This window comes from Thunnus thynnus, chromosome 10 (genome assembly GCF_963924715.1).
Source record: "Thunnus thynnus chromosome 10, fThuThy2.1, whole genome shotgun sequence".
Taxonomy (NCBI): Eukaryota; Metazoa; Chordata; class Actinopteri; order Scombriformes; family Scombridae; genus Thunnus; species Thunnus thynnus.
In genome coordinates this window covers 12,517,478-12,530,125 of record NC_089526.1, presented here as the reverse complement: position 1 = coordinate 12,530,125, position 12,648 = coordinate 12,517,478, and the positions used below count along the sequence as shown (strand labels likewise).

At 40.9% G+C, this 12,648-nt stretch overlaps 1 protein-coding gene across 1 annotated transcript in view; it reads left to right on the top strand.

Annotated features, from left to right (window-relative positions):
* The window catches only part of tmem145 (transmembrane protein 145), a 41,311-nt gene that overhangs the window by 23,095 nt on the left and 5,568 nt on the right, over positions 1-12,648 (top strand). Inside the window, exons 6-12 of the mRNA XM_067601009.1 lie at positions 2,087-2,171; positions 2,691-2,762; positions 7,063-7,131; positions 7,905-7,985; positions 8,295-8,373; positions 9,783-9,876; positions 11,865-12,037. Coding sequence (XP_067457110.1) covers positions 2,087-2,171; positions 2,691-2,762; positions 7,063-7,131; positions 7,905-7,985; positions 8,295-8,373; positions 9,783-9,876; positions 11,865-12,037 — 653 coding nt within the window. The remainder of the gene's footprint in view (positions 1-2,086; positions 2,172-2,690; positions 2,763-7,062; positions 7,132-7,904; positions 7,986-8,294; positions 8,374-9,782; positions 9,877-11,864; positions 12,038-12,648) is intronic.

The following is a 12,648-nucleotide window of genomic DNA, read 5'->3' as shown; positions in this document are numbered from 1 at the left end:
TCTCCCTCTTCTCTTTTCCCTCGCTCCACCGCAACAAGCGCGAACTCCATCGGCTTTGAACTTGTATGTGTGAAATGAGCTCTCTGTGCTCTGATTTGCTCTGTCCCCTGTCTCTTGTTGTCGGCTCTTTTTTTCACCTCCTTCCACCTCACCCGTTTCAGTTCAGTATGACACTTTTTATTTGTGCGGCTACCAAAAATCAACAACATTCCAACAGTGGTTTACCACACAGGTATGTTAATTTTCTCAGTGGTATTCCTCCTTTTCTGAATCTTTACACACCCAAATATTTTATCTTTCTCTCTCTCTGTGCTGTATTTCACAACATTGCAATGTCGAACAATTATATCACAATGATAAATAATTATTATGAGCTTAACAAATAATTGATGATAAGTGTGTCACATTATCTGTGAATAATTCATGACAAGAATACTCTGGATTAAATTGAGAAAACTGTTGCTATGGATATGATCCATCCATCCATCCTCCCTGTTCATCTGGGTCATCCTCACATTGGCAGCACAGGAGGCAGAGCAGCCTAGATTCCTTTCTCTTTCTCCAGTAACTTCCTCAACACACCTGGGGGATCCCGAGGCGCTTCCAGACCAGCAGGGAGACTCGCTGACTATATGGCACAGTTGCACCAAGCAGTTAAACCAAAAGTGTTTGGATATTTTCCTCCTCTTGTAACAGGGAAAGTTGGAAGAAATTGGAAGAAATCTGGGCTGCTCTTTAAACTTAACACTGTTGTAGGCAGGTAATTGTATATTTAAACATAATCAATTAAGTGATGCTGCAACACAAAAGAGCAGCCCATCCAGCGAATATAGATGCCATTCAATAATATGACATTCTGGTTTGAGGATTGGACATCAGAAGAAAATCTCTGCCGCACAAAGTGATGAATCAGTGAATGGGAAAGCAAAACTGTCTCATTATCAGCAGCGAGTGAGCAACCTAAGACAAAATTTACTGATGTGTTGATATGATTTCTCAATGTTGAAGTTAGAACAGAGGGATGTATTGATATTGTGATATGTGTCTAGATGTCTGCTAGGAATTTGAATTTTCCTGATTTGGTGGTGCAGCTTAGATTTTTGTTTTTCCTTATCTTAAAAGTTGCAATACTGAGCTTATTTTATCTTTCTGGGACAAACAAAAGCCTCTACCTGCTTTTAATCATCGTATCCGCATATTAATAGAGCTGGATATCAAACTTCAAAACTTTTTTTGGTACTGACTGAATAGCAGCAAATATCAGTATCGACCAAGTGTTTCACATTCTGGTCACATTTTCTAATCTTGTTTACTCATTCCTCTGTTCTACTTATTCTTTCAGATAATTCCTGATTAAAATATATATACAGTACTAGTCAAAAGTTTGGACACGCTTTCTCATTCAAGAGAATGGGAAGATGTGTCCACACTTTTGACTAGCACTGTATAATAACTGTTATTTTTTCTAAAGGTCTTGTTTGGTTTCTTTTGTTACTTGAAAAAAGATTTTTTTTTGTAGAAAAACATATTTATATTTCTCAAAGCCAGAAAAAGTTTTATTTGGGGTTTACTCAGGTGTCATATTGGCACTAGCGTTAAGAAAATTTCAAATGAAACCCAGCCTAATAAAAACCTAATAATGAATGATTTTCTTTCTGAAATAGTTTTTGTGTGTAAATATTCTATGAATGCGTCAGTGCCCATCTTCAAAATATTGCATTACATCAATATTTATATATAGATGCTATGATATTTGATTTTTGCAGTGTCATATTGCATACTGTTTGATAGTAACGTCCTGGTTTGGAGTCCAGCTAACAATCCTTGTCTTTCCCAAAAGATCCATTGTCAGCTTCATAACAAAAAATTAACATGTCATAAAATAATCTTTACAAAAAGATCTAAAGAGTTACTGCTCTCTGCCATTTTGGACCATCAACCTTCAGAATTTTCTAGTACAGCTTTTTTACAGATCATAAAGACTTTCACAATGTAAGAGAATACATTTTTAATCTCACCTGGTCCTTCTCCTCTCTCTCTTACTCCCTTTCTACCTCTCTGTCTCTTCCTCTTTCTTCCCTCGCAGGGCGATGGCTTGCAATTGGAGTATGAGATGAAACTGACCAATGGCCAGTCTTTCTGGACGCAGCATTTCTCTGCAGACGAGTTCGGTAAGACTGATTGGACAGAAAGAGATTATGGAATAAATCGCTGATGGCACAAGCCAACACCACTTAGCACGGCCAATAAAGCACACTGAACTGAACAAATTACAATAATGAAGGGACGGCTGAATGAATTAATGATGATAGATGAACCGAGAGGAAGAGATGAAAAGAAGAAGAGGCCCAAGTAGCTTCTAAATGAATTATTTCTACATCTCCAATATTCTCTCTCTCTCTCCCACACTGCTTCTACTGTAACTTTCTGTGTCTCAACTAATCCAATATCCTCAACACATACCTGCCTTCCTGTATTTTTCATCCATTCCTTTTTCTCCTTGTTTCCCTCCTCTTTCGTCCCATGTCTTCTTAACCTTAATATTCTGTGAACCATATTGACTCCTTAATTCCACTCCATCTCTTGTGTCCTTTTCTCACCTTACTCTGTTTTTCCATCTTTCTTCCTCATCAATTATTCTATTTCTTTCCTCGTCTCGTTGCATCACTTTCTCCACCCTGTCATCCCAGGAATCCTAGAGACGGACATCACGTTCCTGGTCATCTTCTCCATGGTGTTCCTGCTCTCCTGCTTCTTTGCCTGTAAGTACTGTCTTTTCCACTTTCAGTATCTCTCTTTCTCCCTCTTCTTCCATGAGCAAGCCAATTTATTCTGACTTTCAAAGCCCATTGCAGTCATGCCCCTTTCTTCAGATCTATTATAAAATCTACATGTTTTCTTGATGGGATAGGAGTAAGTTCTCATGTTTCCTCAGAGTAAGTAAAGGAGGAGCATGTGCCTATTTTCTCCCGAGGCTGGGAGTTTGTCAGAACAGAGCGAGAGCAACACAGAGGCAGGAGTGAGCGGATGGGGAGAGCGAGGCTTGGTTTTCGTGTAAAGGTGGATGGTTGAGTGGAGAAGGTAGCGTTATCCCTAAGGTTACTGAAGCGAGTTTGTCACATGAAGGTCACACCTCAAATAACCCAGAGCGGCCGAGAAAAAGAGCTCCAAGGCGTGACTTACCCCAAAATGAAGGTGGTTTTACATGCAGTCGTATACAGCATCTTCCTTCTTCCAAATGTTTAAAATAGATGGTTCACCTAAAAAATAAAAAACATATTTCTCACTTAAATCTGGTGTAGTGGTTCCCTACTGTTTTGGCTTGCAACCCCTTAAAATGAAGCAATACATACTTGCGACCAAACTTCACAATTTACGGCCTTCGTATGGACATATGGACTAATTTTTCCGTCTTAAATTGTTTAATTTGAAGGATCTTAATAATAATAATAATAGTACATTTAATTTGTACCACACTTTTTATTCATAGGGAAACTCAAAGTGCTACAGTATTAATAACATAGAACAAACAACTTAAAGAAAATAGTAATAAGAGTTCAGATGAAAAATCCTTCCTGAATAGAAAGGTTTTTAGGCCTTCCTAACCTCAGATGGTTAGGAAGGCTGTTCCACAAGTGTGATGCAGCAGAGCAGAAGGCTCAATCCCCCATGGTGCAAAGCTTAGTACTGGGGGCCCGGAGGAGCAAGCTGCTGGCAGATCTCAGGGTGCGGGTGGAGGTTTGTGGTATGATCAGTTCCTGTAGGGAGGCGCATGTCCGTTGATGGATTTGTATGTGAGTAGCAGGACTTTGTAGTCAATCCTGAAGGAGACAGAGACCCAGTGCAATGAAAACAGAATTGGTTTTATATGTTCATGATTTTGCACTCTCATTGGGATCCTGGCAGTGCTGTTCTGAATGTACCAGAGCTTTTGGATGCTCCTGCCAGGGATCCCTGTGAAAAGCACGCTGCAGTAGTCCAGTCTTGAGGAGATAAAGGCACGGACAAGTTTCTCTGCATCCAACAGGGTTAGAGAGGGGCAAGGTTTAGAGATGTTTTGGAGATGGTAGAAAGAGGTTTTGCATAGATGTCTTATATGGTCATCAAAAGTCAACTGAGCATCGAACCTAACAACCAGACTAGTGACTGAGGAGGAAAGGGGGATGTCCTGGTCATCAAAGGTGAGATGAGGTATGGTGGATGACTGAATCTGGTATGGAGCACCAATAAGGAGAGCTTCAGTTTTGCTAATGTTTAACTGGAGGAAATTTGTGCTCATCCAGGCCTTTATCTCCTTAAGACAGGTTCTGAGGTGTAACATGGCTGCAGAAGGGTTTGGGGCAGTTTTGATGTACAGCTGGGTATCATCAGCATAGCAATGAAAAGACATCCCATGTCTCCTGATGACACGTCCAAGAGGGAGCATGTAAAGGGTAAACAGAATGGGGCTGAGAACCAATCCTTGCAGAACACCACAGGTGACAGAGAGCATCCTCCCAGTGAGACATACTCAGTCCTATGAAACCACTTAAGTGCAGAGTCTGATAGTTCAATGGTGGTATAGAGGTACTTTGAGAGGATAGTGTGATCCACAGTGTAAAATGTGGCGCTCAGGTCAAGGAGAATGAGAGACAAAGGGACCCTGCGTCATCTGCCATCAGCAGGTCATTCACAACCCTCAGCAGAGGTGCTTCAGTGCTGTGTGCTGAGAATGGAGATGTATGATTTGAGCAGAGCTGTGGTAATGGGGTAAAGGGCACAAGTACAGGAGTTCATGTTGCTGAGGATTTCCTCAGTGTGGCTCTGCTTGACACCAGTGAAATGGAGTAGAGATGGCAATCTCCTAAAGAGAGGGATGATGACAGGAGGAGGAAGAGAGGAAGAGCTGGACATCAGAAAACAGATGTTGTTGACCTTGGCTCTGAAAAAGTCAATGTAGCTGTTACATCACTCTTTTGTACCTTCAACTGGGGAAGATGATTGTGGCTTAAGTAAATGATTTATGGTGGAGAAAGATGCTTAGGGTTACTGGGATTGTTATTAATTAGGTTTTTAGATGCCTGAAGAGTTGTAAGCATGCAGTATTTCACTTGTTTTTCTTTCTCATCCATTAAATCATCTTATGACTCCTCAGATTTATCTTGGAACACCATGGAGGGTGATATCTGCCCCAGTGATATCCAGCCATGCAGATAGTTTTGGTTTTATTTATTCAGATTTTTTTTTTATTAAGATTTTGATATAACAGCATCTGAGATTTCTGCTGCCAGCCCAATACAATCGAGGTGCTCACAGTTTTAAAAAAAATCATTTGATAAATTCAACAACAACGGATGCTGCGGATAATCCACAGAACACACTGTCAACAGTTTTTATTGGGATTATTCTTTGGGTAGAAAGCAGTTCCAAGAAAAAAAATCTGTTGACACTGAAGTCTGTGGATTATCCAGAGTCACGAGAACACTGATTCTGGAAAGAGATGTTGCTGTTGAATTTTTTAAAATGTACTTTTTTATTGCTGTGAGCACCACTAACTAAATTCCTTACACCTCCATTGGGCTAGTGTGGAGGAAGAGACGAATATTTTAACAAACTATCTGCATGGTTGGATACCTCTTGAGGTAAGTAAGAAAACATGTTCTTCATAATTCAGGTGAACTGACCCTTTTACAGTAAAAGGAATCTGGATGTTAAAAACTTGCAGTGAGACTGAAACTTAATCTTAACCTTGGAAACAGCAGTTGAAAACCAATCTCAATAATGGTCAGTTTAGTAGCTGTTCCAGAGCTTTCCATCGTATCATATGATCTTCCTCAACAGATGGAGTTGCTCAGTCGATGTAGATGATCAAATTTCTATTTTTCAAAGCTTCTAAATGATTTTTGTTCATGTTGGCTTAAAAATTGAGATTTAAAAATCATGATTCAAAGGTCAAGAATAAACTCCAAATCTCATTTAAGCCAACATGGACAACAAGTCCTAAAAATTCTCAGAAAAATGGAAATTTGAATATATACAATCTTCATCCCCAGAACAGCTACTAAAAACGGACCTTGTGGTGATTATAGATTTGTCAACAGCTTTCAAATTAATTAACTCCAGCAGTGTAATCCAAATGTTTGGTGGTCAAACAACTCCAAAAATGACTCCACCTACTCAGAAGGGTTTTTTGAGGACTTTGGCTGGATTTCGAAGTGGACTTGTTACATCTTTGAATAAAAGAGATTAGGGGAAGTGCATTCTTTGCTTTGCTTGCCATACTGCAGAAGAATGACACTACCTAATGAAGTGCAAATACATCTTTTGACTCTTGGATTTTGCTGAAATCTTATGGTGATTTTATGCAGATTGGGAGAACGCTTTCAATGGACTGCTGTAGCTTATTCACAATGTGTGTTGCTTCTGCCAGATTCACTGGAGTGTTCACTTCCACGGAGGTTTGAATTTTATTCATTTACACAATTTAAAATCAAACAAAAGACAGAAAAATAACATTGGAAAGTGATGTGCAAAGTTAGAAAAAAAAAACCCAAAAGAGATTTTCATTTTTGGGAGAAATGTTCCTTTAGCATCTTTCATCAGGGCACCTTTGAGGAAGTCATAAAAGGATCTCGTAGCACTTGGCTGGCCAAGCCTCAGGTTATACGGGGCATCTGTGAGTGTATGTGAACATTTATGACCGTTCCTCCTCCTTAAAATTTTCCCTGGGGCCACTGCTGTTTGTCTGTTTTGGTAGTAAATTTGCCTGCTTAAATACGCATTAAAAATATTTCCTCACAGATTAGGGAGGGAGAATGGAGAAGAAGTATAAGAGAAACACAGGCATTACAAGATGGATGCATACTAATGGTCGCTCCCCCCATTTATCTGGCCTGCTCCCTTGTTCTTTGTTTCCTTCTCCCTGCCTCTCACTCTCTGTACCTCTCTCGCTCTCCTTCGCCATCTGTTAGCATATCGCCATCCTTTTTATCTCTATCCCCACCAGCACACACACTCACATACACATACAAACACACACACCTCCATCACCTTATCTCATTCTTGTTTTTTTGCCCCCTGCAGACAATCTGAAGGGAAGACAGCTTCTTCACACAACCTACAAAATGTTTATGACGGCGGCAGGTGTGGAGGGTGAGAGCAGACACACACGCACTATAACACACACATATAGTAAAATGCTCACATCCCACACACACATATACAGGCGCTCTCCCGGTGAAAGATGACAATGAGCCTCTCGCAGGGCTGCAGCATCTCATACCTTAATCCCCACTTCAAGAGCGCAGATATTATCGCCCTTATTAGCCTCTGAATAGGAACTATTGCAAACAGCCGTGTTGCGCTACGGTGTTCAGTGAAGCATGCTGTTACTGATGAACACCCCCTCACTCAACTCATCCTATCCTCTGCTTTTTCTTCTCCCCCCCCTTGTCTCGCTTTCTTCTTTCTCGCCTGCTTGTCCCCTCTCCAAATCCCTTTTCGATTCTCCTGCCCCCCTAAATTCTCTTTCTCCCTCTCCTCCCACTCCTCTCAAGCCTACTCCTTTTTCATCTCGCTCTTTCTTCTCAATTTTGTCTTTTTTTCTTCTGTCTCGCTTCCCTTCTCCCCGTTTCTCTCCCGTTCTCCTCCCAATACCCTCCCTCTCTCCTTGTTATCATCTTGCTGTCTCTTCTGTTCTCCTATACCCCTTCACAAAAACCTCTGTTCTTCATGTTTCCTTTACTTCTTCTCTCTTATGTCTCCCTCTGTTTGAGCTTCTCTTGCTTTCTCCTCCTCTCCAACCCTCCCACTCCTCCCTGCTCTCCTACCTTTATCCTCCCCTCTCCCCTCTCCTCTCCATCCCTCCTTCTCCATTTCTCTTATTTTCCGATTTCTTTCCTTCCTGCATCTTTTCCACTTGGCAGTGCTCAGCCTGTTGTTCCATTGTGTCTACTGGGGCCTGTATGCAAGAGATGGAGTTGGCAACGGCAGCCTGAAAATACTCGGTGAGTTCCTCTCCTGCATCGGCCACTGACTGACTGACTGACTTGACACTGCCTCTGTGGTGGAAAATCACTCTCTGCCTGAGCAGAATGAATGAGTGGACGATGATGGATGTGTGTGCGGTTGAAGAAGTGTAATAACGGGTTTGACGGGCACAGGCAGGATCATGTGATTGTATGTGTGAGTGTGTGTGGTGACCTGATTTTATCTTTCGCCTCTGATATTACAGATTCGGAAACCACAACCTAATTACCCCTTCTGTCTTCTCTTTCTCACTTTCTGTCTCTCTCCACTTCTCTGTCCGTCTCCAGGGAAATTACTGTTCTCCGTCAGTTTCCTGGTGTTCCTTCTGATGCTCATATTGTTGGGCAAAGGTTTCACTGTCACCAGGTGGGGGGTTTGCTTGTTTTTTTAGTTTGTTTTTTGCAGCTTTTGTGTGTGTGTATATGTGTGTACATATAAGCCTGTCACCCTGTGAGGGCGTGTTTATGTTGCCACTGTCTCTCACTGTCAGGCCTCGCTGTCACAGTCATAACACTATCTCATGACATGACAATGTTAGGTGTCAGTCAGTTTCAGTTAGTACGCTGCCTCTGATACCGTGGATGAATACCTGATATGTCTGTGGGAGGTGAGAGATGGAAACATTGCTTTATTGAGATCCATGCTGCTGCTCTGGTTTGAACTACATCTGCTCGACGTTTTCACATTTTTATGGTCAAGGATTATATTTTCCCTGCAAAAGCCAGCTGACAAATTTTGGTTTGCTCATTGTGGTCTGGCAAGGCTTTGTGGACATTTGCTAGGGATAGGCATCCTTTCAGATAGCCTGCACAATAGATGATTTACCTCTCTTCTTTGCTGGAACATGTATCCATCCTACACCTGACTGGATGAATGCCCTACTTGTTCTGCTGTCATTGGTCTTTCCGGTTATCAAACTGCAAAAACCTGCCAGCGGTTTTTGAAATGTTATTGAATGTCCGCTAAGCTTTCACCTGAAGTTTCTGAATCAGTTTAAGGTGAGAAAGTGGCCATGCAGTTACACAATCATGCTTTTCAGAAATCTAAACAGCTTGTTTAAATGGCAGTTTACAAGGTTTTGAGCGGTGGTGAGTCATCATCTCATAGTTTGAAGATTGGTCCTGCTTCGGGCTCAATTGAATCTCAGTGGATGCTTTCCAGACTGAACTCTTTTTAAAGAAAACTGAGCTTGCAATATTTAAGCTGGCTCTTTCGACTCCAGGATTATATCCTCCTTTGGGTTGAGAAGATTCTGTGACTTATGAAACCCTCCTTAAACCCCAGTGAATAAACGTAAAACTGCATTACCATCAAGCTAAAAACATGACTGTTTATCTGCGGTAACTGATAAGTTACAGGACAGCTTTGATATGTTTTCTCTGGTGTGTGGTGATGAATTAGTCAAAAGGATGTTTGAAATGTTGTTGAAAGCGTAACGCTGAAATGCCTCTATTTGTTGACTTCTGCTTTGCAATTAAAAAAGCTTTAATTTTTGTGTTTGCGGACAGCTTTTTTGCAGCCTGCTGTGTCCATGAATTTGTGCCCATTTTATATTTATGAAGTTGAGCACATCAGTCCTTTGTGCTTTGTGGTGTTGAATAGCTGATTTCAGATTAAACTGTCTTTGTTTGACTATAAAAAACAAAATGCATGTTTTTGTGTGTATCATGCTTCCCTCCTTCTGTGTGTGTATCTTTGTCCGTGTGTTTGTTTCTTATCTTCCTCTAACTTATGTGTGACCTCTGACACTCTGTGTTTGTGTCAATGTGTGTCAGGGCGAGGATCAGTCACAGCGGGTCGGTTAAGTTGAGCATCTACATGACAGTCTACACAATCACCTACGTCATCCTCTTCATCTATGAGGCTGAGGTACCGCACTACACATTACATTATCCACACTGCACTGTGGTCAACACTGGGGCTGCAAGCCTGGAGAATGTTTTTTTGATTAATTGATTCCTGGATAAATCTATAAAATTTCAAAAAACTGAAAAATGCATCACAGATTCCCCCAAAACCCAAAGATATTTGGTTTAGAAAACAGAGAAAATCAAATCCTCATATTTGAGAAGCTGGGACCAGGGAATGTTTGGCATTTTTGCTTGATAAATGTTACAATAGATTAATCAGTTATTAAATTTCTGGTCGATTAATTCTATTTGAGCTCTAGACAACGTTCCAACTCTCTCTTCCACTTTGCTCATTAACAGCTAGATGTGCAACAGTTGTGCCAAATTCAGGTTTTGTTGGGTTTTCTGTAAATATGCCAAATGGGAAAAAATGTTTCCAGCAGTCACAAATACAAGTAGGAAGAAGTAGAAGTGTGTCGACTGAAGTGGCAGGTAATTCACAAATTAAAAATCACCAGTGTCAGTGTCTGCTTGTGTTGTTTTTTTCTGTCTATGATATCATGCTAATTGAATATCTTTAACAAGACAGAACAAACAATTTGAAGACATCAGCTTAGAAATATTTGAAAATATTCACACTCTCTCGCTTCTGACTTAAAAGCGGTATCTAAATTATGCCCCAAGATAACTGGGCACTAGATTTCTGACTTGACAATGCTTGACACTGTATATGCAATGCTATTATAGCTCTCTTCAGCTTTTTTAATAATCTCATAAATATTCATGGAAGAGTTGGGCCCACAGATCAACGTGGGCTGTAATAGCTTTTTCTGTCAAGTCACTCGTTACATTGATACATTGCTAATTATGAATATGCATCAAGTCGATTGTAAAACAAAATATTGAGATTCTTTGATGAGTTGCAAATTATGGATCCTGACAGGAGCAACCAGGCAATTCCCAACTACAAACACAACTAAAGAGGTTTGCAGCGCTTGTTATTATATGGATATACTGTACTTGAGATAATACATCTTAGATCAGTGACTGTTTCAATAGGATTTCCTGAGATTGGAGAGTTAGACTAAGCATACTGTGAGATCTCCACTTTTTAATTGTACTGTGTCTCTACAGTATGTTTCATATGTAAAGATGGAAACAGAATTCACCAGCTATGATGTTAAGCATATGAGCTTATGAATTAATAACACACTCAGGAGTGTTACAGTTACATGCATCTCTGCATACTGCAGAGGCTTCAACACAGTAAGATGTAATGATGGCACATTTAGGGACAGTGGATTACAGTCTTTGAATACAGCATGATAATGACCCAGTGGGAATAGTGCAGTGGAAGTATTCGTGCTATATTTAACGCTGGAGCCTATAGCCATCTCTCACACTGCAATATGTGGATCTGAAGCAGTGTAATTTATCTGCTGCCTGCCCTCTTACATGGTCCCAGCTATTAAAGAACCCAAAACTCAGGGGAGCTCCTGCTAAAAATAAGCCAAACTAGGTTACAATTGGAACTGAAATGAAGCCTTGAGAAGTGTTCCTGGTACTGGGCCTGCAGTTGGGAGTCCGACAGGCTCAGGTTGGATCCCAAGAAGCTCCACATCGAGCCATCAGACCTATGCATTATGTAGCAAGGGTAACCCTGTATGGCCAACGCTATCCAGTCACTGGACTGTGAAAGGCAATCTAGTGTCCGCAGATGCAAGCACACACGCGCACTCACAAACTTGTGCGCATACATGCCAATGACCTAGTTGTGGAGAAGTAGTGTCAATGTCAAAGACTAACAGAGAATGCTACAAACCGAGTTTTGGCTCGGTCATCACAGTGCGTTAGCTGAACCATGAGCAATCCATCTTATTAAGTAGGGCACAGGCTACAATGCGTATCTGAGTCAATCCGCTTCTTTACTACTTTGTATGAGAAACACACTGCTTGTTTAATGTGTGTGTACTCGTTTTGGCATAACATCTCATGTCCCTGTGACAGTTCTTCGACCCAGGTGAAGTGCTGTACGCCTACGACAGCCCTGCAGGGTATGGACTAATGGGACTACAGCTGCTGGCGTACGTGTGGTTCTGCTACGCCGTGCTGGTCTCTCTGAAACACTATCCGGAAAAGCAACCCTTCTATATCCCTTTCTTCACCACGTACACACTATGGTGAGACCCTCACAGCTTCCCCACTCTGCCCTCGCTGCGGATAATAGCACCTGAGCGAGAGATTGCAGGGGCAGAAAAATACACATTTCTGTGTTTGAGGTCTATTCAATTTGAATAATTTATGCCTGTCTGTAAAAATGTGCACAAGATAGCTGATGCTTTAACAGTCCGGGAATGAAAGTTGTTTATTTTACACTACCCTTTAACAACATTGTGTGCCCAACCTTTGTGCTCTGCTCATACTGTAGATAATTGTTCTTGAGTGAATGATTGCTAGAGGAAAATATCTATTTTTACTCATCTGATGAGGTCTCTTCTATTAGAATAATTTATGCTCATATATGTATGAAAGATAACTGATATTTTAAAGCTTTGTACTGGAAAGTACTGCTTTTCCTTTACATAAATATAAGAAAAGCCCTTCTACATGCACTCCTGGGCTTCTCTGGCCTTCACTCACTGCATATAATGGCATGAGCTTGAAATGAAGGGTAGATTACAAAGACTAATATTATCTTTATATTTCTTTCTCATTGCTACCACTATCTCCTGCCTCATTATCTACGCCTCTCTTCTCTTCCCATTTTTATCTTTCTCTATGCTTTATATCT